The sequence below is a fragment of the Podarcis pityusensis genome, assembly GCF_964106645.2.
Source record: "Podarcis pityusensis genome assembly, chromosome: 8".
Lineage (NCBI taxonomy): Eukaryota > Metazoa > Chordata > Lepidosauria > Squamata > Lacertidae > Podarcis > Podarcis pityusensis.
The window spans coordinates 88,322,110-88,348,397 of NC_138033.1; the positions used below are offsets into that span (position 1 = coordinate 88,322,110).

A 26,288-nucleotide genomic window follows, 5' to 3' on the forward strand; every position below is an offset into this window, starting at 1 on the left:
CCTCCCCCTCCTGCTGCAAGCAGCTCTCTTCCCCCCTGGTCTCACAGAACATGAAGCAAAATGAAGAGACAGGTGAAGGAGCCTCAGGTTGCTGGGGAAGGACTCAGAGGAAGAGGGAATTTGGGGAACTGTGGGAAGCTGGGATCTTCAGTCCTCACAACGGCCTCATTGGGGCAAGACCTACTGGGAAGAGTTGCTGGGATCACTAGGCCTGCACTCTTTTGGTTTCCTGAAATAGTTAACTTCACTGACACCAGGTGTCTTATTACTGACTTGCCCTTGGCTGCTGACACTTGGGGGCACACACAGCTCTGTCCTCCAGGACCCCCCAGCTACTCCAGCACCTGCTGCCTAGTGGTTGGAGGGGCCCAGTCCCACTTCCCTACAAACGCACCGGCCTCTCAAACGAGGGGAGCCTGGCCTGTTCCACTCCCACTGCAACCAGCTCAGGAACCCTGCACTGTGCCCCACTGGGAATGTCTGCCTGCCTGCCAGTCCCCAATACAGAAGCAAAATATGAGGCATCCCCTTGTACTTGCAAGGCTCACCAAGACCTTTGGGTCTGTGGGCAGATTTGCAAAGCAGTCAAACTGTGACAGGAACCATGCAAACACACAGGCTACCTCCACCATTTGCTGTGCTAGGAAAAATTCAAGACAGAAACTGAGGCAGCACAGACACAGAAAAAAGTGCTTGTTTATTTCCTTAAAATCCATGAACATAGAATAGGACACCCAGGCGCACGTGCACGCACACACACACACACACACACACACACACAGTTTCTGATCCAACAGGTCTATTTCTGAAATCAGTGTAAAAAGGCAAGAGGTTCTCCTGTTCCAACAGCAAGAGTGCCAGGCAATTCAGAGGAGCTGGAATGTGTTCCCATTTCACTTGGATGGGCCAGTGATTTCCGTGGGATGAAGTAGGTGATTTGCATGGCAGAAATCAGGAGTTTCTCTCTCCTGGGGGTACATACTCCAAGTCTAAATGCTGGAAAATCTCTTCTTCAGAGGCAGCGGTCAAAAAAATTTTCTGAAGGGGGTTTAAAAGACACACACATAAACAAATTAACCGGAGGCTGAAATGATTTCCTCCACATCCTACTTTCTCCCTACGCCCATTAAGTAGGGCTCTGCAGACTCCATTCTGAAAAAAACAAAACCACCACAAAAATTTTGCACCAAACTTTGTAAGCTGCACAAATTATGCATCTTAAAGAGATTGCATGCAAACATCCTTGTTTTGCAGAATTTGTGTCACTCCTGTCTCAGGAACTGTAAGAAAGGGCAATGCTTCTACTTCGGACGCTTAATGGTAAAGGACTAGGATGCGGCAGCCCAGGAGCCCAACAGCCAGAGAGTCTTCTCCACCCCTCGCCTCGTCTAAGTGTGTGAGAAGTGCCTTCCTGGATCAGGCCAGGGGCCCACCTAGTCCAGCAGCCTCTTCTCACAGGGCCAACCAGGTGCCTGTCTGAACCCCACAAGCAGGATCTGAGCACAAGAGCCTGCCGCCCTCTAGTGGTTTCCAGAAGCATTGCTGCCACCGACCTTGGAGGCAGAGGGCAAACAACCCAGCTGGTGACATTTCACAAGCTGTTGAAAAGGCCTGGAAACCGGCCTTTTTGGAAAAAACAAATGGAAACTTCTGCAGCAATGCCAGTGTTGTCTCAAGAGACAATGGAGTGTGCCTCCAGGGGTGAAGTCAAGCTGCACTGAAGTGACCTCTGCAGGGCACAAGCCTGGGCAGTATGTCTGGAGGCCCTGGGCTGCCCACACAGCAAGACCCCCCCCCCCACCTCTCTGATGCCATCCAAAGGAAAGCAGAGCAAAACCTTTGGCACCAGCCGGAAGGAGGCTTCCAAGGCGCCATCCAACCCTCTTAGGGACTCCACTCCAGATCTGTGCAGGGTTCGCTCCTCAGCCTTTTCTTCTCCCAAAGATTTCCTGCAGGGCAGCAGGTACAGATTTTTCCTCAGGACTGACTCCTGAAAAATGGGGAGGGGTAATTTTCCAGAATCCCCGCTCACTGTCCCACCAGCTGATACCATGGGAAGGAAGAAAGGGTTTCAATTCTGCCTTTGCTGCAGAAACAGGCACTTGCAGCCAAAACGATTTAGCAGGGGCTACATCCTGCTCAGTTTGGCTGCATGCACCACTTCCCTACTGGGGACGGAAAGGCAAGCAGAAAGAAAGGTGCCTTCTGTAAGCATCAGCAAAGGACAAGGAGTCCCCTTGCAAAAGGCCCTTCCTCGCTCCCTTCCCTCCCTGCCAGCATAAGGGTTGGGGGAGAAATCAGAGGGGTGTTTTGCAAGTCAAGGCAAAGCACAAGATCCACTGCCTCTGCTCCTTTCTTTGGCCCTCCCCCCCCCCTTTGGCAATCCCTGCACAAGCCTGTCAATCATGTGGCATCATGTGATTTGACAGACAGGTTGCCCCACCCATCTGTTGATGTTGGCCCATGAGGAAGGGCCACAAACAGAAGACCCCTGTTCTATAAAAGAGCCCCAAATGCCCCCCTCCCCAGTTCTATAAGGATAAACCAGGCGCAAAGCCACAGGCAACCCAGGTGGAAAGACCCTTCCTTCTTTGATGCTCCTCTGTCAAAAGCCGTGTACCTGCTCCAGGTGATAAAGGGCATGATTGTTGAGAGCCATCTTCTTCTCGTGCTTGGAGTAGCGCCTGAGGTCGCGCTCAAAATTCTGGGACGGAGCCAAGGGGAGAGAAGAAAGGAGATGGGTTGTTAAGGCAGTCCCTGCCAAATGGCTTGCATGAGAATTTCATTCATTCTGTAATTAAAGGCTCTTAAACCTGAAGCACATACCCACCAAAAGTGTGTCTGCAGGGTCTCTGAAAGATTAACTGTTCTCACCTCCTTTTAATTCACATCTGCTTTATGTGGAGAGCATGCAATTCTACTAGATCTCTTGCAACCGGTGGCAAGTGGACTACACAGTCCCTTTCCGATGTAAAGATTACCCAGAATTAGGGAGAAATGTTACGTATCTAGGAGCCTTTTTGGCTAAACAGTGGGGTATAAATGCCTTGTATAAAATGCTAAGAAATGGCTCCCTAAAGCAGGAGGTGGTGATTCCAATGCAGTTCCTAGCGCTGGCCTGAGACATTTACTAACTGCTGTAAGGATTCTTTACAGTGTGTTATGGCCTTCCAAGTTTTGAAAAAGAAAGGAAGATGCAAATTGAAATACAGAACCAGGATCCATGATGGAAAACTCCAATCCCAGGCAAGATACCTGTTGAACTCACCTTTGAGCCTGTCCAGCCAAGCAAAGCAAATGGAAACTGACTGAAGGGAGTCACAACCAAGTCCACCCTCACAGCTTTCCAGAAACTGGACACTCCAGAACCTGTCACTGCACCACCAGGCTTCTGAGCCCCGGCACCGATCTGAACACCCCCAGGAAGGCGAAGGCGGAAAATGGAGAGACATCGTTCAAAATGGTCCATTGCACTTGCACTGCTGTGGCTCCACAGCTCCGGGTCTTCAAAAGCCTGGAAAGTGTTTCTCCGGCTGCTGTGATAGAGCAAGAAGCCCTACAAAGACAGGGCAGCAGAATGCAAAAGTCACACCACTCAGCATTTATACGGCCAAGGGTTTTCTGAACACCTGATGGCCGAGGCATGTATCTCACTTGCACCTAGAAAAGGTGAAGATAGGCTTTCGTGTTGCCCTACGCATTCCAGGGGGTCCCTCCCAACTCTACAATTCTGTGATTCTATGCTCCTGCTGAAGCTTCTGATCTGGACACACATGGTCATGCTCAGAACAATGACTCCTGCAGAAATGCAACAAGCAGCCTCCTGGGTTGGCAATGCACAACAGAATCGCCCCCCCCCACTCCACCCACAGTGTGGAAGCTGATAGGAATAAGGGAATGCTGGAGCAACAGACCCTACAGAGATGCAAGGGGCCGGCTCTTCTGTAGGGGGGCACTTAGTGCTCACAGCAGTCGTCAATCCCTTAATTTCCCCACTCCCACGCAGCCTCCCATACAGTTTGGGAATTGCCAATATCAAGGCTTTAGGACAGGCATGGGGGAAGCTGCGACCCTCCAGATGCGGTCAGACGCCAGCTCCCAGCCAGCATGGCCAATGGTTTGGGATGATGGGAGTTGTGATCTAGAGGGTCACTGTGCTACCTCTGCTTTGAGAGTGTCTGAAATGTTCCATGTACCGCTTTCCCAGTAATCCTTATGATTCCCCACCATATTCCCCCCTGGGCTACCCAACTCTGCTCCAACCTGCTTATCCAGCCAGCTGATGACTTTCTTCAGCAGTCCCACTTCTTGGCCTTCCGTAGGGTGTGTGAGAAGCAAGTCAACATCATGGCCGGTTTGTTTCCCTCTGTAAGGGAAGACACTGAGTCACGGGACGGCAGGCAGAAGGAAGCCGCCTCTCTCACGGGAGGAAGCCCCTGCAAAACAGGCTGTGCTCTCTTGTTCCGTCCAGTCCAGCTCTGGACAATGACTCCAGTTTATTTTCTTGCTGTGCGCATCATCTAAGCCTAGACTTAATCCAAGTCAGACCTAGCCTGGTTTGCTGGTATTGCCATGTGGCAAATCTTTGCTCATTTAATGGATATGTTTACATGTCATCCTAAGACACAGCTTGATGCCATGGGAAGGAGCGCTGGGAGCCTCTTTGCTCACTCTTCTGCTCCTGGGCGGCTTGGAGGGATATGGAAGCTTTGGCTTTTGTTTAACCATAGGCTCACTGTGCCAATGTTTCTCAAACTTCAGTCTCCAGCTGTTGTTGGACTACAACTCCTATTATTCCTAGCTAGCAGGATCAGGGATGGTCAGGGATGATGGGAGTTGTAGTCCAACAACACAGGTCAACTTCAAACCATGGGCTGTCATTCAAGTATGTTTTGCTCACAGTAGACCCATTTGAACTAATAGACCTAGCTTAGTCACGGTCATGAATTTAAGTGAGTTTATTCTGAGTAAAACTTATAGGAATACCACCCAAAATTAGCAGGTCTGGCTTGTTTAAAATAAATTGCTGTCAAGTTGTCTAGCTGGACCCTGAAGTGTGACTAAATCGCAAGCTGTGGTGGAGGAAAGGCAGATGCTCCTGATCTCCTCCTCCTGGATGTGTGGGAAGCAGGAGGCAGCATGGAAATGGAAGGCTTCCTGCGGTGCATCAACATCACACTGAACTATTATTTAGGACATGCAAAGGCAGCCAGTGTGAGAACAAAAGCAGGTCTGGTTTGCTGGGTTAAATAAATGCTCAACTGAATAAAACGTGATTGCACATCTTCCTCTTTCTGCACACCCCATCTACCTGTTGGCCTCCAAGGAAGAATGGCAGAGGAGGACTTACGCCTGTATTCCTTTCTTCATCGGAATGTGACAGTTGTACTTTGTGCCAGTCTCCCCTGGCCCACTGCAAACATCATTTCCTGAATTGTTCCTCATCAGAAGCAAAGGCAAGGCATATCTATGCTACAGGCAACCAGTCCTAGCCTCTCTCAAGATGCCCAGGAAGGACCATCATTTTGAGAGCATGCTTGAAATATCTGCGATAGATCCCTGTCCTGCTTTACTGGGCAATTTCCAGAGTTCCCTGCAATGTGGCATTTATAAGCAGATTCTGAAAGTGACTTGTGCTCTACCAGAGGGGCGAATTAGTACTGCAGGAGGAAGTACCTCCTGGGAATGAGAAGAATCAAGCTTGGCACATTCTTGGCACAGGATTTCCAGTATGTTTGTCAAGAGCCCATCATCACCTTCTAAAGCCACCAGCCAACGTCACAGAAGCCCCAGGCAAGCACTGCCCCACTGCGTCTCGCACCACCTGGCTAATGGCCTCTGCGTCAGAGCGCTCCACTGGGGTGTTGAGGTCGTCATAATGAAGGAGCCCTGCGGGGAAAAGAAACCCACCACCAGGTGTGTTCAGGAGCCCCTCAGCACTTGAGAACGAAAGAGCAAGGAGACAGGAAGGCAGCAGATTTCTGTCCATCCAATACAGATAAGGAAAGGACCACAACACAGTGGCAGAGCTGCTGCACTGAATGCAGAACATCCCAGGGAGGGCAGGGAAGGTCCTGTCGGAACCTCTTGGAGTCACTGCCAGTCAGTGCAGACAATACTGAGCTAGATAGACCAAGGGATCAGACTCTGACATGGTATAAGGCATGGTGTTCTGGGCTCTTGCAACTTCTTGCTTCTGCCCTGGAGGCGAGAGCCCACGCCAGTGCTGGGCAAAGGGTCCAAGGCAGCCGCAAAGCAGGCACATCTGTGACTCTCCACAAAGTACTCAAGCCAGAACTAGAGCTAGGCATCTGACAGCTCAAATAATGGCAAATTAATCTTACAATAATAAAATATATATTTTTTCTTCTGGTTTGATACTTTTGCTAATTAACAAAAACTAGATGAGTGTTATTTTGTGAAATAACAACTGGTATGCAATGCTAGGCATACCCAGGAGACCCACTGAAATTAATTATTGCAACTAACTTCAGTCTATTCATTTCAATGGACCTACTCAGAGTAAAATTTAGTTGGCTACAACCCAAAGAGATTTAATTGTTTAAAAATTGACAAGTTATTATACCACTTTTCAGTAATTTCAATTTTCTGTGAAAACTTATGATTCACTGATAATATATATTTGGCATCTAAAGTGAAACAGGATCAGCTCCAGTTACCTTTTTCTAAAAATAAAATAAAATAAATGAAAATAGAAAAAGCAACTATAGCTATTAAACCACAAAGTCAGTTTCTAAAGCCTGGGTCAAAAAGCATATATAAATAATGTGGATCTTTATGTTAGAGTGCTTATTATATGTTAAAATATTCAAACTATGAATACTTTAGGGCAAAATGTGTACAAAAATAATGCACAATTTCATGGGTTTTAAAATGAAATTGCTGATACGATGAGGAAAGCAACATGTGTGTAGATATATTTTTATATACATGCCAACAACATGAAATTGATGAGAAATGGGATGGGACAGGGCAGACCTCTGAATGAACACATGCCAAGCTAACATGCCAAGGACATAGACAGAGACAGCCTCCTGCCCCCCCCCCCGGCCACCATAGAATCAGTCCACGTTGTTCTCTTGCTCCTTTTACCCTTACCCCGCTTTAACCCCCAAGTCCCTCTTCTTACTGCATGGATACTTACCAAATTCCTGTTCCTTGCTCAGCTTTGTTCGATGTGCCTGCAGGTCGGCCAGCGTCCTCAGTCCTTCCTGATACCACCGGCTGGCCGTCTTCACCCCAACCCCAAAGATCTTTGTGAAAACCTGCCGAGTGAAAGTTTGTTGATGGAAGGATTCTGGAGCAAATTCAAGGGCATCTATTCCGTTCAATGCACAGGGCAAAGGCCTAAGGATGTGCCTTAGCATTGCCCTGCCATGTACAAAGAGACTTGCATTGTGGTAGCACCTCCTCTGGCTGCTACCTGACCGACGCCGACTTGTGACAGGGCCTTCTCAGTGGTGGCTCCATGTTAGTGCAATGCGCACCCTGCTGTATCTCCCTCATTGCTATCTTTCAGAAATTTAAAAATATTCCCGTTTACCGAGGCACTTGATGGCAGATACTGGTTATGGCAACCATGTCATTAATAACTGTGAGGATTGATTTAAATGTTTTTAGATGGTCTAGATGGGTTCATCACTGACTGAGGTTTTTCAGGAACAACTTGCTTTCTTAATGCTGGCCATTGACTACGACAATAAAGATTTGATTTGGAATTCCCCCGAGAAGAGACGAAGAGTCTTTCATGTATTAAAAAAGGAACAATTGGACTTGATTTGCTTACAAGAAACACATGTGATAAGGCTACATAGGAAATTACTGGTAAATAAAAGATTGGGACAAGAATTTATTTCATCAGACAAAGTAAAAAAAAGAGTAGTACTTTATGCAAAGGAGAGCCTATCACCGAAATTTCTTTTTAAAGATGATCAAGGAAGATTTGCAGCAATTGAAATCCAATCGCAAGGAGAGAAGTTTTTGATATTAGGTATTTATGCACCAAACGAGGGAAAATCGGAATTCTTTAAGAAGCTACATGAGACTCTGATGGACTATATGGATTATAATATGATCTTGATGGGGGATATGAATGGTGTAGTGTCTACAAATATGGATAAAGCACAGAGACAGGTAGTTACTAAGGATGGCAGATTGCCAAAGACTTTCTTTGATATGACTGACAATATGGACTTAGTTGACATTTGGAGAATTAAAAACCCTTTGAGAAGAGAGGGAACCTTCTTCTCCGAGGCCAAAATGACATGGACAAGAATTGACCAAATTTGGGTAACTAGAGGCCTGGCTCCAAAAACTAGAAAGGTGGAAATATGCCCGAAAACCTGCTCCGACCATAATGCTGTAAAGGGACTTCCGGGTTGGCGCCATCGCCGAATGGCGGACTCCCTCCGAGCTCCGGAGGGAGTCTGCTCGGCAGGGGCTGGGTCCTACCGCACCGGCGATGCGGGGACCCTTAAAAACCACGGCCACGAGGGTCGTGGACATGGAGACTCGGCTGGCACCGCTAGCGCCCTCCCGACTCGTGAAGGAGCCTTTTTAAAGGCTAAGGATCGGGTGCCGGGGAGAAGCGTGGTGCTTTGAGTCCTCTGCTATCCCTGCCGAGCGCAGCCGCATGCCATTCGGCGGAGAGCGCTGACTTCTTCTATTGAAAATTCGGACTTTTAGACAACAACCCGTGAGTAAAACTGGGTTTAAAAGGAGGAAAAAAAGAATTTCTTTTTGAATTGGACACGAGCGGGGGGGGATCCAAAAAGGAAGTCAGTCCCCCCCCCTATTGTAAACCTTTCAAGACAAGGACGGGGCAACCAAGGTCCAAAAAGATTTGCATTGCTGATAAAAACTAAGAATTTCACGATGGGGAATTATAAGAACTGTGCTGGAGGATGAACTGAGGGAGAAGAAACGTAACCCCCCCCCCCCCTGGGAACCGGGGTGATTGAAGAGAGAGCCTGGTGAAAAGAGTCGGAGATTTTGACAGCTGTCAAAGTAGCTGTCAAAGTCGGAAAGTAGAGAGGATTTTATTATGAGAACTTTGCTGGCTAAATTTGTTACAATTTGCTACAATTTGTTAAAACTTGGATACAAAATGGCGAAAATATGGATAACAATCGGACTTTTGGACTAGAGAAGACAAAGTTATAACAATCCCCCTAGAGGAGTTTCGGGACATTACAAAGATGGTCGTAAGTGAAAAAAACACCATTGGAATTTTACAGGACTGGTTATCTTCTGGGAAAGCTGCGAAACGGAAACAATATTTTGTCTACAGGGTGTTCAGCTAAAGGAGACAATAGAATTTTCTATTGAAGAAAGGAAGGGACTGAACGCAAGTTTTTGTTCCTGAATAATAATAATCCCTGCAGACTTACTAAGCTTCTAAATTAGAACGTTTCAGCAGCGGAACAAGAGGAAACTGGACTACAATCTGGAAAGAACAATGGGGGGAGTTTTATTACAGATCTGAAGTTAAGTGTTCTAAAAATGTTTATGAAAGGGAAAAAAAAAAAGAAAAAAGAAAAGAAAAAACCAGCAAGGAGTTGGGGGAAATAGGTGATTTATGGATTGTAAGAATCCCAGGCGGATAACGTGGTTTGGTGGTCAGGGGGAAATTAAACCGGGGACAGGGGGGGAGAACTATAATCCAAAGGCTTGTTAACTTCTTTTTTTGAACTAGCTTTGTCTTATCTATTATACTCTTTATTTCTTATTTCTGATACTTTTATTATGTGGGGAGTTTTTATTATTAAAAAAAAGGGAAATTGTGGAATGAAAATGGGGTGGGCCTTGGGAAAGAAATTTTTTGTGTTTTGTTAAGGGTATTGATGTGGAGTGCAGAAATTTTAAATTCGAATAATGGTTCAACAAATTAAGTTTTTAATTAGAACTGAGAGCTTGTGGAGCCAACAATATGAAAAAGGAATATGGTAGGGGTGGGGGAAGGGGGGAGTCCCAGAAAGCGGATATATGAAAATAAGGATATATGAAAATATGTAAACTCTTGCTTTCTGTATTTTCTTTTTTTTTGAAAACTTTAATAAATATTATTAAAAAAAAAAAATATTTAAAAAAAAAAACATAATGCTGTAAAGATGGAATTGAAACTAACATCAACTGGTTCCTTCAGATGGAGGATGAATGACATATTGTTTAGGAACGAAGAAGTGACTAAGAAGGCCCAAAAAACTCTGAGAGACTATTTTGAGATAAATATGAACACCACTGTAGAAAAAAGAGTAATCTGGGACGCAAGCAAAGCGGTTATGAGAGGGTTTTTGATACAACAGAATGCGATTCAAAAGAGAGTCCAAAATGAGAAAAAAGATAAAATGTTGGAGAAAATAAAGGAAGGAGAGAAGAAACTGAGAGTGAAACCAAAGTCGCAGGAGATTTTGAAAGAGATAAAGTTATACCAAGTACAATATATGAAAATGATGAACCAGGAAATAGAATGGAAAATTAAACAGATGAGACAAAAGACATTTGAATCGGCAAACAAATGTGGAAAACTGCTGGCTTGGCAAATGAAAAAAAAACAAAAACTTAACACTATCACAAATTTGGAAGTAGAAGGGGAAAATATACAGAATCCAGTGGAGATTAGAAAGTGTTTTCAGAGGTATTTTAAACAACTATATACACAGGAAACTCAGAAACAAATGGACATTGATTGTTTTTTGAAAACAAATGGATTACAAAAAATCTCTCAAGAAAATAAGCTAATGTTGAACTACAAAATAACGGAGCAAGAGATAGAAGGGGCCATCCAGAATATGCAGTTGGGTAAATCTCCAGGTCCAGATGGACTAACTTCAAGATACTATAGATCCCTGAAAGAATGGATAATACAGCCATTAAAAGAAGTTTGTAATGGAATATTGGAAGGGAAAAAGGCGCCAGAGTCGTGGAAGGAAGCTTACATTACACTTATACCGAAAGTAGAGTCTGAGAAGACACAGCTTAAGAACTACCGCCCCATATCTTTGCTTAATGTGGATTACAAAATTTTTGCAGATATTTTGGCTAAAAGATTAAAAAAGGTACTAGTAGAAGAAATCCATAAAGACCAAGCCGGTTTTCTCCCGGGCAGACACTTGTCTGACAACATGAGGAATATAATTAACATTCTAGAAAAGTTACAAGTGAATATTAATACTAAAGCAGTTTTGATTTTTGTGGACACGGACAAAGCCTTTGACAATATTTCTTGGAGTTTTATGAAGAAAAATCTACAGGGGATGGGGGTTGGTCAAGGTTTTGAAAATGGTATAGGTGCAATTTATTCAGAACAAAAGGCTAAATTGTGAACAATGTAGTGACGGAAGAATTTAAGATAGAGAAAGGAACACAACAAGGTTGCCCAATCTCTCCATTGCTTTTTATATCGGTCCTGGAAGTTCTTTTAAACATGATTAGGAGGGACCAAACAGTTAAAGGTATACAAGTTGGAGCTAAACAGTACAAACTGAAAGCATTTGCTGATGATCTGGTATTGGCATTACAGGAGCCAGAATCTAGTACCAAAAGAGTACTGGAACTGATCCAAGAATTTGGACAAGTAGCGGGATTTAAATTGAATAAGATGAAAACTAAAGTTTTAGAGAAAAAATTAACAGTGACGGAGAGAGAAAGGTTTCAAAAGGAGACAGTATTAACATTGGTTAAGAAAGTGAAATACTTAGGGGTTAACATGACTGCTAAGAATGTGAATCTGTTTAAGGATAACTATGAAAAATGTTGGACGGAAGTGAAAAAGGATCTAGAAATATGGTCAAATCTGAAGTTATCATTGCTAGGCCGAATTGCTGTGATAAAGATGAATGTATTGCCAAGGATGTTGTTTTTGTTTCAAACATTGCAAATATTGGATAAAATGGAGTGTTTCAAGAAGTGGCAGAGAGATATCTCTAGATTTGTCTGGCAGGGCAAGAAACCTCGAATAAAATTTAAGATATTAACTGACGCTAAGGAAAGAGGTGGATTTGCCCTGCCAGACTTAAAACTTTATTATGAATCAGCCGCTTTTTGCTGGCTGAGAGAACGGATGCTTCTTGAGAACACTGATGTGTTGGACTTAGAAGGCTTTAATAATGTCTTTGGGTGGCATGCATATCTGTGGTATGATAAGGTCAAAGCACATAAAGCGTTTAAAAAACATATTGTCAGAAAAGCACTGTTTAATGTTTGGATAAGATATAAGGATTTGCTTGAGAATAAAACCCCAAGGTGGTTGTCACCAATGGAAGCGAAGGCTCAGAAAAAGCTCAATATGGAGGCTAAATGGCCGAAATATTGGGAAATTTTGGAACAAGAGGGAGACAGATTAAAACTGCAGAGTTTTGAAAAATTAAAAAATAGAGTGCGAGATTGGCTTCATTGTTATCAGATAATGGAGGCATATAATTTGGATTAAAAAAATGGCTTCCAGGTGGAAAAATCAAAATTGGAAATAGAACTGTTAGATTCCAAAACTAAGAATTTGTCAAGAATGTATAATTTGCTGTTGAAATGGAATACTCAGGATGAAACGGTAAAATCTGTTATGATTAAATGGGCACAAGATGTTGGACATAACATTATGATGGCTGACTGGGAACAGTTATGGACCACAGGTATGAAGTTCATGGCATGTAATGCCTTAAGAGAGAATATAATGAAAATGATATACAGGTGGTACATGACACCAGTCAAGCTTGCGAAAATTTATCACTTGCCCAATAATAAATGCTGGAAATGTAAAGAGACGGAAGGTACATTCTTTCACCTTTGGTGGACATGCCCAAGGATTAAGGCTTTCTGGGAGATGATCTATAACGAAATGAAAAAGGTATTTAAATATACCTTTCTGAAGAAACCAGAGGCCTTTCTCCTAGGCATGGTCGGCCAATTGGTGCCAAAGAAGGACAGAACTTTCTTTATGTATGCCACAACAGCAGCAAGAATACTTATTGCAAAGTATTGGAAGACACAAGATCTACCCACTCTGGAAGAATGGCAGATGAAGGTGATGGACTATATGGAACTGGCGGAAATGACTGGCAGAATCCGAGACCAGGGAGAAGAGTCGGTGGAGGAAGATTGGAAGAAATTTAAAGACTATTTACAGAAACATTGTAAAATTAATGAATGTTAGAATGATGTTGGAATGAATCTAGGTGATTTTAGCAAAAATGTATCAAAGATTTAAGAAAAATAGACTGTTAATTGGTGAAAAGAGGGAAAGTAAACTTATATCAAGATTAAGATAAATTTTCAGGATAAAAATTTTGAAGAGAGGGAAAGGATTTGCTGAAATGGATAATTGACTTAGAATACAAAAAAGGGAGGTGTGAGGAGGTCAGGGAAACAAGCAAATGAAAGATAAGTTATGGGAAGGTTCGATTTGTTTTTTTCTTTTTTCTTTTTTCTTTTGTTTTTAATTGTTTCTATCTTTCTGTTTTTTATTGTGATGTGCTGGTTTTGTTATTGTTTAATTTGGTGTTTTTACTTTTGCCTTTTTGTAAACTTAAAACTTTAATAAATACTATTTAAAAAATAAAAAATAAAATAAAGATTTGATTTGATTTGTGAAGAGCCTGCAGGATCAGGCCCAAGGCCAGCTAGCCTAACATCCTGTTCTCACAGTGGCCAACCAAATGTCTATGGAAATCCAAAAAGCAGGACCTGAGCACAACAGCACTCTTCCCATCACAGGGAACATTTCCTCTCTACTCTCACATAACTGAGACAGACAAAGCCCTGATCCAGGGGCACAGAACACGTGCCCAAGGGCCACTGCATGTTCCCCAATACCCACCCATAACCACTAGGCCAGTGATTGCTAACCTGTGGCCTCCCAGATGTCGGTGGACTACAAATCCCATCATCCCTAACCACAGGGCCATACTGGCTGGCAGGAGCTCTAGGCCAGCATCCTCTGGTGGGCCACAGGTTACCCACACCAGGCCAAAAGCCATTCAGTAACAGCCATCGCACCTTCATTGCCTGGTATCTCTCAGAATGCTTGACTCGCTCCACCTCCGCAGACGCGCCGTCTTCCAGCACCTCCTGGTCAGGGGAGACAAAGGCAAAGCTGTCCCCATCCACAGAACTGCTAAAAGATGCACGGAGCTCTGACACTCTGGAAGAGAGCAGGGCTCAGTTGCAGTGCCCAGGTTGGCGTGTGGAAGGTTCCACTCCAGACACTTCCGGTTAAAAGAAGGAGATTGGGATTGGGCAGGAGTTGATGGGAAAGATGGACCGCTTTCTGCTCAAGACATCAGAAAAGACATTATTCAAAGAATAATGAACTACCAGCTGCAACTCAAGGTGAAATATACCAGTATTGTGTCTAGGAAAAAGATTATCCAAAGACCTGTGTCCTGGTAATGGCAAAAACTAGTTGCTGTAGCAGGCTAAACAACGGTGCTTCCTGGAGGTGTACAAGGGCATCAGAACAGACACTATTTCGGCTCCGTCAGGGCTGGGATAACCTTCCCTTCCACTCCGGGAGGTCTGCATTCCTTTAGGGAACAGGGGCGGAGTAGAAGTGGAAAGGTTTTATCAGCCTGAAGGTCACATTTCCTTCTGGGTGCAAAGTCAGCAAGGAAACCTTCTGGTGGCATGTAGAGCGTGGCAGAAGAGAGAAGCCAAGGCTGTGGAGGAAAGAGAGGAAGATTCAGAGAGCGCCATCACCTGGATGATTCTCCTGGAGTGCTCTCCTAGGCAGGGAAGGGAGCGCAGCTCCTGCACTCTTCTGACTGTCCAGGGTAAGGACTTGAGGACAGAGGCAGCCCTGGAGAAGGCCAGGCTGCGGGCTTCGCTGCCACAAAAGTGTGCCTCCTCTGCCATCGTTTGCAGAACTTCCTGTCAAGGGAAAGGCAATTAAGGATCATTCTCAAAGGGGGCTCCCTGGCAAAAGCAAGTTCAAACACTCAAAAGAGGATCTGACCATCTCACCAACTGCATATGCAAAGTATCATGCTTCTGAATGCAGCCGCATATTCATCAAGGCAGACTCTCCCCGCATGGGTAAAGCCAGCACATCAGGGAGAAGGACAGAGCAGAAGGGTTTGCCCTGACCTGCTAGCTTTGAACACAGCGATACTCTGACTTAGGGGTGCCATCTTTACCATTCCTGTGCCCCCAACAACAGCCTGACATGCAAAAGGTTTAGCACCTGAACCTTTCCCGACCACTTATTTCTGAACAGAATTGATACCCTCGGCCCAGTATACCTGAAGGGGCATCTCCACTCCCATCATTCAGCATGGACATTGAGGCCCAGCTCCGAGGGTCTTCTGGCTGTTCCCTCATTTCAAGAAGTGAGTTTACAGGGGACCAGGCAGAGGGCCTTCTCGGTAGGGGCACCTTCCCCGTGGAATGCCCTCCCATCAGATATCAAGGAGATAAAGAACTACTCAGATGCCTTTAGAAGACATCTGAAGGCAGCCCTGGAAAGGGAAGTTTTTAATGTGTGATGTTCTGTTGTGTTTTTATATTATGTTGGAAGCTGCCCAGAGTGGCTGGGGCAAGCTAGTCAGATGGTCGGGGTACAAATAATAAAATTATTACTATTACTCCCTTTTTAAGACACATGCCACTTCAATACAAGTTTTTTTAAAAAATACATAAACAAATCAGCAACACACACAATAAGCAGAAGCATTGGAAAAATTTTAAAGGTGATTTAAAAACAGGCAGAGGGGGAGGTAGATGCAAGATTTGCTGTTTGCCTCCGCCCTAGGAAACTCTTCACCTGTTTTGTGGCTGTCAGGCTGCTCGTCAAGGCTGGTAAAGCGGTGGAACCATTATTTCTATCCTGGGGGTGTCCTCAATACCTGAGCTATGCAATTTAGTGAGGTTGCACCATATGGCCTCCTCAGTGTTTGAGCTGGGTAAGCAAGGAAGAAATCCAGAGCTTCTCCCACATTATGATTTGCCATGTTTAGGTTGAGCTGCTTTCCTTCCATCCCTTATTGTTCATCCATTCCAATGGGCTCAAAATGTTTTCCATGTGCCTCTGGTTTCCTGCTTCTGCATTTATCTGCAATAATTTTTGTAAGTATTAAATAATATGCCACAAGTGTGACAGAGACACTCTCTGTCCCTGCAGCCTTGTTCTCCGCTCAATCACTCCAAGGGGATGCCCAAACTATTTCTGTCCCTAGAAACAGATTATTACCGTGAGTGTCTGGTTCCTGTGCGCCAGCAGAGTTCGGCGCTGGCAAGCATAAACTGGCACCTGGCACCTGGCCTCCAGCGTCTCTGCATGGGCAGCCACCTGAAAGACAGAACATTTAGCTCCCCTGCATTGAAGGGCTCAGAGTCAGTAACTAAAAATAGTTTTTAAACTTTACATCCTCCTTCTGTATAAGTGTCAGTTCCCCAAACGCTTTCTCTTAGTCACACTCCAGTAGTGTCACAACAGAGCACGAGCAAGAAACTGGGGGGGGGGGGAGGAAGAGAGAAACTGGGAAAGTGTGTTTGCAGAGAGAGAAACAGAGAAATTGCATTAGAGAGGCACCCTCCACCCTGTTTTTCTGGTAAGGAATTACTAATTGCACAAAAAATGGCAGTACTCAAGCCACTCCTAGGCCACTTTCATTTAAAGTGCTATAATACTGCCTTAAACAACCATGGCTTCCCCCAAATAATTCTGAGAGCTGTGGTTAAGGGTGCCAAGAGTTGTCACCAGTTTCCCTGGAAAGAGGGATTGATTGTTAAACCACTCTGGGAATGGGGCTGGGCAGACTTTGTCTACCTCCCTGTTTAACTTACAGATCACCCCCCCCCCAAAAAAAAACACCACACAGCTATTCTAGACAAACGCCGTTAAGAGCAAGTGTTAAAGAATGCAGGGCCTTGCCTGACCTTGTTCCTCTGCGGGACTCACAATGAAATGTTGCAGCAGAGAGAGCTCCTGTTCAGGGTTGCCATCAGCCAGCCCTATCACTATGGGTTTGGGGGATTAGCCTGTCATGACATCGATGGGTCCCTTCCTTGGCTGGCCTCCTCAGCACCTCAAAGAAGAGATGGGTTGCCATAGTGACAACTGAAGAGGCTTCCAGCAGAGGGGAGGCATTTTCCCTCCCCCCCCCCCACCTGGCTGGGTGGTCATCCTACAAAGGAGAACAATAGGCCAGGGGGAGTTAGTTTTGGGTGTCTCAGTTTTGGCTGATGCTGGAGACCCAGAGGCAAGGAGGTCTTCGGAGGTCTTTAAGCAGAGGCTTGACAACCATATGTCAGGAGTGCTCTGATGGTGTTTCCTGCTTGGCAGGGGGTTGGACTCGATGGCCCTTGTGGTCTCTTCCAACTCTATGATTCTATGATTCTAAGCCTGCCTGCCCTGAGCTTGACTCAAAGTTATGACTGGGAGCTCCCCTGGAACCCAAGAGGAAAAAAGCATTATCAGTTGGAGTTTTCATGCTGTGAACCCCTCCATCCTTTGCTCAGGTTGCATATATGTGTAAATAAAGGCACGTAGCCTAAGGACACCACCGTCTCCATCAACCTACATTCATGGAGTTGTAGACTTGGAAGGGACCATGAGGATCATCTAGTCCAACCCCCTACAATGCAGGAATCTTTTGCCCAACGTGGGGCTCGAACCTACAACCCCGGGATTAAGGGTCTCATACTCTACCAAACCCAGGGAAGCGCTGGCACCCATGGAGTGTCTTGCCTCTCAGAGACTGCAGCGCACACAACAAAACTCAAGTCTTCACAGGCAGGTTTGATGGGGGGGGGGTTGCTCTCCTAGGTGACTTTTTCCTAAATACCATTTGTACTCCTCTATACTTCGGACCCCCCCACACCCTGCCAGGTGTGCTGAGAACCCCACCTCCAATTTCTCAGCAGTCCTGTTGCGACTACACAGTCACTGGAACTCAGCATCTGACTGACAGGAGCAGGGCGGTTTTATTGTTGTGAGGTCCATTGGGGGCCTAGAAAGGCATTTCCGTAAGTAATCAATACAGTGGAACCTCGTTACGCACCGTCCTCCTTACGTACGCTTCGGATTAGGAGCTCTGCTAGCCTGGAAGTAGATGCTCCCGGTTGCGAACTTTGCCCCAGGATGCGAGCGGAAGTCGCGCACCAGCAGCGGGAGGAGCCATTAGCAAAAGCGCTCCTCATGTTAAAAGCAGTTTTGGGTTACAAACAGACCTCCGGAATGAATTAAGTCTGCAACCGGAGGTACCACTGTAAAGCTTACAATGGCAATCCTGGTGTACCTGCATCTGGCTGGAAGCCAGGACAAGGTTCTGCAAGGTTCCTTCCTCACCTGGAGACGGTGCCTGGGCTCAATCTCCGCAGGCCGCCCAGCACTCATGCTCTCTGTGAACCAGCTGGTGTTCAGCAGCGCTGGGCAGCCACCCAAGACATCGATGCCGCGGCTCCCGTTCTTCAGCAGCCACTCAACCACCTCATCTCCAGAGTTGCCCTCTGACACCACGTGGGTAACTCTGTCACTGGAAAGCACCACATGGAGGGGGGGAGGAAGGGGGAAAGAAGACTCTGAGCAACATTCTTGTGCAAACCCAACCCAGTCAATCCAGCCCAGCAAGCAGAGGGCCCCTCCAGACTGCAGCGGCGTAGCTAGCCACTCGGGTGCCGGGTGCGTCGCAGGTGTCCTGAAGCTGGGCGCGGGGCAAGCCACCCATGGGGGTGGGGCAAGCTGCGTGGAACCTCTCCGCTGCCTTCCCCCTCAGCTGTAGGGAGGCAAGTGCTGGCCCTGGCAATGTGGTGCCCAGTGCCAGATGCATTTTGTTACGTTTGTTGACTGAACTAAAAAGTTTTGTGAGCTCATTTTTTTAAAAAAAATATTATTATCATTTTGTCACCCCCTTCAATGATGTCACCCGGGGCAGTCCGCACCTCTTCCTCCACCACTGCCGGACTGTAGGCTTCGGGGGGGGGGGCAGGGGTGTCCTGCAACATGTCACTGTCCTAGAAGGGCCATTCACACATCACTCCACTTTATCAGGTGTTTGGCCTCTTCATGCTACCACGTTATTGCTCTTTGGAGTGCTACTCTTGCACCATAGCAGAACAAAATGTGCCCAGGAAATTTGTGGCCTGAAAATCCAGGATGGGCTGTCCCCTTTTACCTCTTCCTTCTTCAGAGGGAGAGCCTGGCCCACCTCCTTTGTTACCTGTTGGCATCCTCCACGCAGAAACCCCTTTGGCGGGCCAGAGTGGTAAGGAAAGCCTTGCGCGTGGCTCCCATCCTTTTCTCCACCAGGCACAGCACCACTTTGGGGAAGCGCACAGGATGTGCCAGGGGAGCTGGTGGGCCGGGCAGGCGCAAGTGCTGCTTCTTCTTCTTCTTCTTCACTGGAAACTGCGACAGCATTGGCTTAGCGAAGGAAGGCCCTTCCCCAAAAGAAAGAAAGCAGTCAAGATCGAGAGACGGGGCAGAGAGGGCAGGAGCCTCCCCTGCACCATTTGCAGTGCCTGCTAGAATCATTCTTGTTTAAGCAAGCCTATCCAGACGCTAAGAAAGCTGAGGTAATTTTAATCTGCTTTAGTATTTCATCTTTTGTATGTTTTATTTTTCTTTTTAGATTTCTTAAATTAAATTCGTATTCTGCCCATTTGAAGATCTCAGGGAGGTTCACGGATTGTTTTAAAGTAGGGTTGTGATTTTTTCTGGATTTTACTGTTTTTTCTTTTGTAAACAGCTCTGAGGTTTTTATGAACAGGCGGTGTATAAATTTTATGAAATAAGATATAATAGATATTAAATAAATAAAATGCAGGGAGAGGAATTATTTTGACAGGCCAACCTTCTATCAACAAAATAGTAGTTAAAAATGGAATCCCTGCCACATAGTATTTAATCTAACGGTTATGTCAAAAGAAGCCCCTCACCTGCCTGCACAATATTTAATCCCAGCTGTCCAGCAAGAGGACAAGAGAAATTCTAATTTTCCTGCTGGTGCAAGTTTGCAAAATGGATATGCTCAGGATGACAGCTTTCCTATCCATGAAAAGCAGGGAAAATTGTACAAAAGGGCAGAGCAGTAGGCTGCAATCCTAGACACTCTTTCCTACAAGTAAGACCTATCAGACTCAATGGGGGTTTACTTCTGAGTAGACAGGTATAGCGTTGCTCTTTTGGGCTGCCAGTCAGAAGAGACAACTCTGGACGAGGGAGACGAATAGCGTCACATCGCATGATGCCATTTCCTACGTTCCCAGTGAATAATAAGATTCATATATGCCAGGCATATATTGCTTTTTACCTGCCTTTCTCTTGCATCTTGAATAGTAGTCTTAGCTAAAACCTTTTATCTCTTAGAATGTTGCTGGAGATAGTTAAGCAGAGGAAGCTTTTCCTTGCAACTGAAACCCGAGTCTCAGGCTGCTCCTAAGAGATGAAGAGCAGAGGCAGTAAGGAAAACACAGCAATGTCCTATCCAAGACTGAGCAAAGGAATTGAGAATGATTCTGCAGCAGAGTTCTGCCCATCCTAACACTCCTCATGCAGAGTCTGTCTCTGGCTGGAATATGTTCCCGAATGCCCAGGGCAACAGGCCTGTGCTTGGCTGGGATGGAGAAGGGTGTGTCAGTGAGGAGGCTGGTCTTTCTGTACAAAGGGAAATTCCCAGGATTCGTTGCTCCACCCACTATTATGGTCCCGCCCACCACTGGCCCCGGCCCAGAAGTTGGCTAGCAGGGAATGTGGCCCTGGGCCCTCGAGGAAGCCGGGATGGGGGCCAGTGGGCAGTTCCTGGAAAGACCTCGTGGAGGGAGGAGGGCAAGGAGAACCCCCGCTCAGCTGGAGAAGCCTCTATTATTGCATTCACTCGCTTTTAGTTATGTCATAAAGTTTAGATACTGCTTGAATGTATTTTGAAAAAACTCAAAGTGGCTTACAAAAAGAATAAAACCATCAGTCAAAACAGGCACAGGATGCAGTAACACTGAAAAACAATTTAAGATCAATAAAAAGCTAAAAACAGATTAAAATAATATCAACATTCTACATATCTGGGAGGCTTGTCGGAAAAAGTACAGCAAAGGCTCCTGCCCAACGTCACCCTGTTCCAGACGGTGGGTGCTGCTGCCCCTCTAAAAGCTGCGCGGATCCAGCGAGCGAACGCGTCCCCACGAGCCTCCAGGGCGTGGTTCTCCCCCCTCCCGGTTCATCCGCGCAAGGGGAGCTCGGCGGGCCAAGGGGGCAGCGGGAGTCCCGGGTCCCGCCGCCTGGCCAGAGGCAGCCCAGGGGGACTCACCGCGGAACCAGGCGCAGATCCGGAGGCAGCGCGGGCGCAGCGCGGCTTCCCGGCTCCTGCGCGCCCGCGGATCCTCCCCTGGCCCCGCCCCCTTCCGGCAAAGCTCCCGCGGCCCCGCCCCTCCCGCCGAAAGGGGAACCGCAAGGGGCGCGCTGGGCGGAAGAGACGCCGAGGGGTCTCTGCGGGGAGGCGCCCCTTCCCGGCCCGCCGCGCAGCCTTCTCATGGGGGGGCCCCTGCGCGCCCTGCTGGCCGCCTGGCTTCTCCTGGCCGCGGGGAGCGGGGGCGCCAAGGACAACATCCTGCTCGTCCTGACCGATGACCAGGACCGAGAGATGGGCGGCATGGTAAGGGCCGGGCGGGGTCCGCCTCTCCGCGTTCCTCCCAAGCACAGCAGTGGCAGGTGGGATCCGAAATGCACGCGTGGCTCCGGGCTGCTCAGCTGGGGGGGGGGGCGGCCTAGCAGAGTGCGTGGAGGGCAAGGTGGCTTCAGTGGATCAGGGGGCCTGGCTGTTAACCAGAAGGGTGCTGGTTCGAGGCCACCCAGGGACAGTTGAGGGCAGGAGTCCTGCATTGCGGGGGGGCGGGTTGGACTAGATGACCCTCGGGTCCCTTCCAGCTCCATGATTCTCTGAGGCCTCAAAGCACACCTGAGCCACAAACCGGTATACATTAAAGGAATGTATATACCCGATAGTATAAAGGCTTTCTAGTCTAAAGGTAGGTAGGTGGGGTTTTTTACTGTTCTGCTGTGAAGGGATCAATAACTTTGCCAAAGTCTAAGCCAGCCAGGGCTATTTGGCTGCAAACCCATATATAGAACAGGCCCCATTTATTTCAGGGGGGCTTTGTTGCATCCAGGTGTACATTGGACTGCCATCCCTGTGCATGCTTTACTTCGAAGTAAGTTCCTCTGAGCTGAGTTTAAGCCCAAGTGACAGCACAGGATTTCCACACAGCCTTCCTTCTTGTTGGTCTGTAAGGACAAAAGGGTCCTGATCCAAGGGTCCTGTTTGCTGAGAGGGACAGACATGTGCAGCAGCCCTTCCAGCCTCTTTCCTTGTGACAGCAACCCTCAGTGGTACTTCCTGGTGAAGAAGCAGGGAATTGTGGGACTTGGGCACTGGGGTTCCAAACATGATACCTGAGGCTGTGGCAGCCCTTTTGGGATCAGTTCTGATAAGCATGGCACACGGCGATGTTCACTTGTTCTACACTTCAGTCCCAGCCCTTTGCTACCTGAAGGAAGGAGCAAGATGGCACCCCTCATATGGCTCCACATATGGGCATCAAGAGGACGGGGGTGAAGTCAGACCGCTGGAGAGCGGCAGCTGCTGCTGGGGCTGCAGGGACTGCTGTGGGAGGGACATGTCCTGTTGCATCTGGGGCAGATGCGGGCGCCCGGTTGTGCTGGGGCAGATGCACCATGATGTCTCGTTCCTCCTCTGGTCACTGCGGTGGGTGGATGTTCAGTCTCTGACATCTCCAGGCAGGCGCTTTGTGTGAGAACCGGGAAGACCACTGCTCTGCGTCAAGATAAGGCCCTTACTTTGTTAACTGACTCCAGAAACTGTGCCTTGCTGGTCCTGGCCTTGGAGAGCACCATTATCCTGTCTGGTGACATGCAGGAAGCCAGTCATGTGACAAAGTCCCACATGAATGCCGGTGGTTCTCTATGCTTCCAGATCATGTTTGGTTGCTGGAATGAGAGCAGGGTTCAGTTTGCCTTGTCTTCAAGTAGTGTGGAGTCTGAGCAAGTGAAAATCTGAAACCACCACACATTGTAACATTTACCTGGAACTGAAGTGTAGAACAAGTGACCATCGCCGTGTGCCATGCTTATCAGAACTGGTCCCAAAAGGGCTGCCACAGCCTCAGGTATCATTTCTCTGTGGAGATTCCCTAGCCAGAATTTTTGCTTCCCATCGTACATTCTGGCTTCTTCTCCCACTTGCATCTTCGAGATGCAGAAACAAGCCCACGCAACATGCTGCCCACTTGATGGCACCCTCATGTGCAGGAAATGATGCAATGGGCCTTGGACCCATAAAAGCTGAGCTTCCTTCCAGAGGTTGCTCTTTCTGACACCCCGTTCGGTACTTCAGTTTATAGTTCTCCTTAAAATGAATTACACAAATGGTGTAACAAATGTAATTAATATGTCTGATGGCTTTTGTGTGTGACAAATATTTCCATGGATTTAGAGCAGGAAATTAAGTATCCATCTTGCAAACCTCAGGTTACCACTAACTTCTTGAACAGTTTCCCTTCATGTTTGAAAGAAATTAAATAATTCTGGGCAGCTGTAGCAGGCAGGTAGCATCCCCACAGCAACGCTGAGGCCAGTCCCCTCGGAAAGCTTGAACACGGATACAATGACAGGTGCTGTGATAACACCTGTGTAGCTAACATAACATGTTGCTTAGCCTTGAGAAATGGTTCACAAAGGAGACCTGTGGGGTCTGGGGCTGATGGGAGTTGTAGTCCAACAACATCTGGAGGGCGCCAGGTTGGTGAAGGCTGATGTAAGGGAAGGCACGTTTATGACATATCTCCATCTGGCTCATTTTCTTTCACTCGCTCTTACTCTCTTCTCGTAAAATAAAAAATGTTAAAAGTGGCGGAGGTCTTGACCTCTTGGTTCAAGACCTGTATTTTCGGCTACCATTATGCTACAATGGACAAAGCATGCCATTTTGCCTTTATTGATGAGGTGCAAAGGTATTTTGGGGAGTGGATGTGTGTATTGAGCCAGACTCAAAGGGTTGCTTTGAAGATTAAATTGCAGAAAAAGAAAATTACCCCCAAACACTCATATGAACATTTTGTGGCCGGTGTTCCTGAAAATGATTGTAGGCTGCAGAACGTGGAAAGGAGAAGGCCATTCTGCCCTCATCCCAACCATCTTCTGTATCAGGGTTTGGGGGAACCTGTAGCCTTTTGTTTGATTCCAACTCCTGTCCCTTGCAGCCAGCATGACCAGCGGCAGCGCTGAGGAACACGAGAGTTTGTTGGTTAGGTGATCAGCTGTGTGTTCGCAGGCTTATTTTCAGGCCTGTGGCCCAGATGTGACTGTTTTGTTCTATCTTTCAGACCCCCATGAAGAAGACAACATCCCTGATCGGTCAGTTAGGTGCCACTTTTGCCAATGCAGTAAGTATCTGGACAATGCCACTGAGAATTGCTCTGGGAAGTTTAAACTGATTGTAATCCTAGATGCATTGGGAATAGGAAACAGCCCTGAAGCAGAGAGGGGGTGGTTTCCTTTTTCTCCCCTCTCCATGCTGTTTTTTATTATATATAAACTGCTAGCTTGTGTCCACCAGGTTTTTTCCTAAGCTAAAACACCCCAGCTGCTAGACTGGGAACTGGGAACAGCTGCTGGAACCGCATAACACTAGTCCAGAAAGATTGACTCCCAGTACATTTCCGAGCACAATTCAAAGTGCTGGTGCTGACCTTTAAATAGCCTTGGCCCTGTAGACCTGAAGGCATGCCTGGGGCAGCCCAGCCACATGGGTGGGGCACGATAAATAAATTATTAATATTAATAAGCCTTTCTTGGTAGAGAGCGGCTGCAAACGACCCCTGCTTGGATGCTGGTGGCGCCCCTGCTGAGTTTGGGGAGATGCTTGGGACAGTACCCAGATTAGGGAGGGAGGGATGCTACTTTGTAGGGCAGAGGCTGACCTCCTGAATGGACATGTCACCCTCCAGTTTGCAGTCACTCCTCTGTGCTGTCCGAGCCGCAGCAGCATCCTGACCGGCAGATACCCTCACAACCACCTGGTGAGGAACAATTCCTTGGAGGGCAACTGCAGCAGCCCAGCCTGGCAGAAGTTTCAGGAGCCATTCACCTTCCCGGTTTACCTACAGAGGCAAGGCTACCAGACCTTCTATGCTGGCAAATATCTCAACCAGGTAAAGTCCTCTGCAGACAAATGCCACCGATGCCCAAATATTATACGCAGATGATGGGCGTTCTGTGGGCATCCGCATCACCTCTCCTTGCCTTTAAAAGCCGTGTGCATGCCTGTTGCGTCTGACTTGGCGACTCTCCTCTATTACAGTATGGGGACCCCAAAGCAGGAGGCATTCAATATATGCCACCAGGCTGGAGCTACTGGTTAGGTCTGGTGAGTAGGTGCCCTTCTCTCTCTCTCTCTCTCTCTCTCTCTCCCCTAAGTTCACAGCAGGCAAGGTGACCCAGTGAGATCCATGGGGCAGAGTGCTGGACTTTGATGTGCAGCATGCAGATTCACACCTGTGCTCAGAACTGAAGTTTGCCAGGTGGCCTTTGCTCAGAGACAATAAGCTGCTGAATCTACATTCTTGTAGATCTTAGAGGTATCTCATACAACCATAGAGTTGGAAGGGACCCTGAGGATCATCTAGTCCAGGGGTCAGCAAACCTTTTCAGGAGGAGGCTGGTCCACTGTCCCTCAGACCTTGTAGGGGGCCAGACTATATTTGAGGGGGGGAAAAAAGAACGAATTCCTTTTCCCCACAAATAACCCAGAGATGCATTTTAATTAAAAGGACACAGTCTACTCATGTAAAAACACGCTGATTCCCAGACCATCTGCGGGCCAGATTTAGAAGGCGATTGGGCTGGATCCGGCCCCCAGGTCTTAGTTTGCCAGCCATGATCTAGTCCAACCTTCAATGCAGGAATACGCAGCTCTCTCTCCCTTACGGGGATCAAACCTGTAACCTTGGCGTTGTCAGCACCACGCTCAAACCAACAGAGCTATCCAGCCATTCTCTCAGAGTTCTTGCAGCAGAGCAGTGGCCTTGCATGCAAAAGGTCCCTGGGTTCAATCCTTGGTGCCTCCAGGTAGGATTGGCAGAGTACCGTGCCTGAAATCCTTGAGATTTGCTGGAGACCAAGGTTTCATGTCGTTGGTCAGGACACACCAGGGGAGCCTCATTCCCACAGCCCTGCCCCCTAGCCAGGCCATAGCCTTTTGGGTGGACCAATGCCAGCACATCGGTGCGTGGTGAGTAAAAGTGACCAGGAGAAAGGGAAGGTC

At 47.1% G+C, this 26,288-nt stretch overlaps 2 protein-coding genes across 7 annotated transcripts in view; one reads left to right on the forward strand and one right to left on the reverse strand.

The window, feature by feature from the left end:
* Positions 1-676: 676 nt before the first annotated feature.
* On the reverse strand, positions 677-21,334 carry POLM (DNA polymerase mu). Of its 5 annotated transcripts, XM_081018164.1 has the most exons (13): positions 21,258-21,334; positions 19,173-19,392; positions 18,302-18,488; positions 16,202-16,300; positions 14,713-14,883; positions 14,014-14,085; positions 7,166-7,286; positions 5,757-5,889; positions 4,264-4,366; positions 3,269-3,556; positions 2,621-2,704; positions 1,838-1,990; positions 677-1,038 (listed from the first exon to the last, which is right to left on the reverse strand). In XM_081018164.1, the coding sequence occupies exons 2-13, from the start codon at positions 19,370-19,372 to the stop codon at positions 952-954; spliced, it is 1,698 nt and encodes a 565-aa protein (XP_080874290.1). In that variant the 5' UTR covers positions 19,373-19,392; positions 21,258-21,334; the 3' UTR covers positions 677-951. The 5 variants fall into 5 exon arrangements, with proteins under 5 accessions (XP_080874290.1, XP_080874288.1, XP_080874292.1 ...); XM_081018162.1 differs by lacking the exon at positions 21,258-21,334 and having other exon boundaries at positions 19,173-21,227; XM_081018166.1 differs by lacking the exons at positions 1,838-1,990; positions 21,258-21,334 and adding an exon at positions 1,554-1,611 and having other exon boundaries at positions 19,173-21,226.
* Positions 21,335-21,391: 57 nt separating this feature from the next.
* Positions 21,392-26,288, forward strand: part of LOC308483874 (N-acetylglucosamine-6-sulfatase-like) — a 29,603-nt gene continuing 24,706 nt past the window's right edge. The window contains exons 1-5 of one of the 2 annotated variants that reach the window (XM_081018167.1): positions 21,392-21,423; positions 21,463-21,602; positions 24,349-24,408; positions 24,973-25,176; positions 25,326-25,391. In XM_081018167.1, the coding sequence (XP_080874293.1) occupies positions 21,480-21,602; positions 24,349-24,408; positions 24,973-25,176; positions 25,326-25,391 (453 nt within the window). In that variant the 5' untranslated portion in view covers positions 21,392-21,423; positions 21,463-21,479. The other variant, XM_081018168.1, reaches the window with a different exon arrangement.

Excerpts from the sequence above, each read along its gene's own strand:
- POLM (XM_081018162.1), bottom strand. The coding sequence starts at position 19,486 with ATGATTCTAGCAGGCACTGCAAATGGTGCAGGGGAGGCTCCTGCCCTC. Across the intron at positions 4,367-5,756 it reads TTGGCTGGTGGCTTTAGAAG|AGGGAAACAAACCGGCCATG; the intron begins GTGATGATGGGC and ends CTTCCCTTACAG. Across the intron at positions 2,705-3,268 it reads TTGGCTGGACAGGCTCAAAG|AATTTTGAGCGCGACCTCAG; the intron begins GTGAGTTCAACA and ends GCTCCGTCCCAG.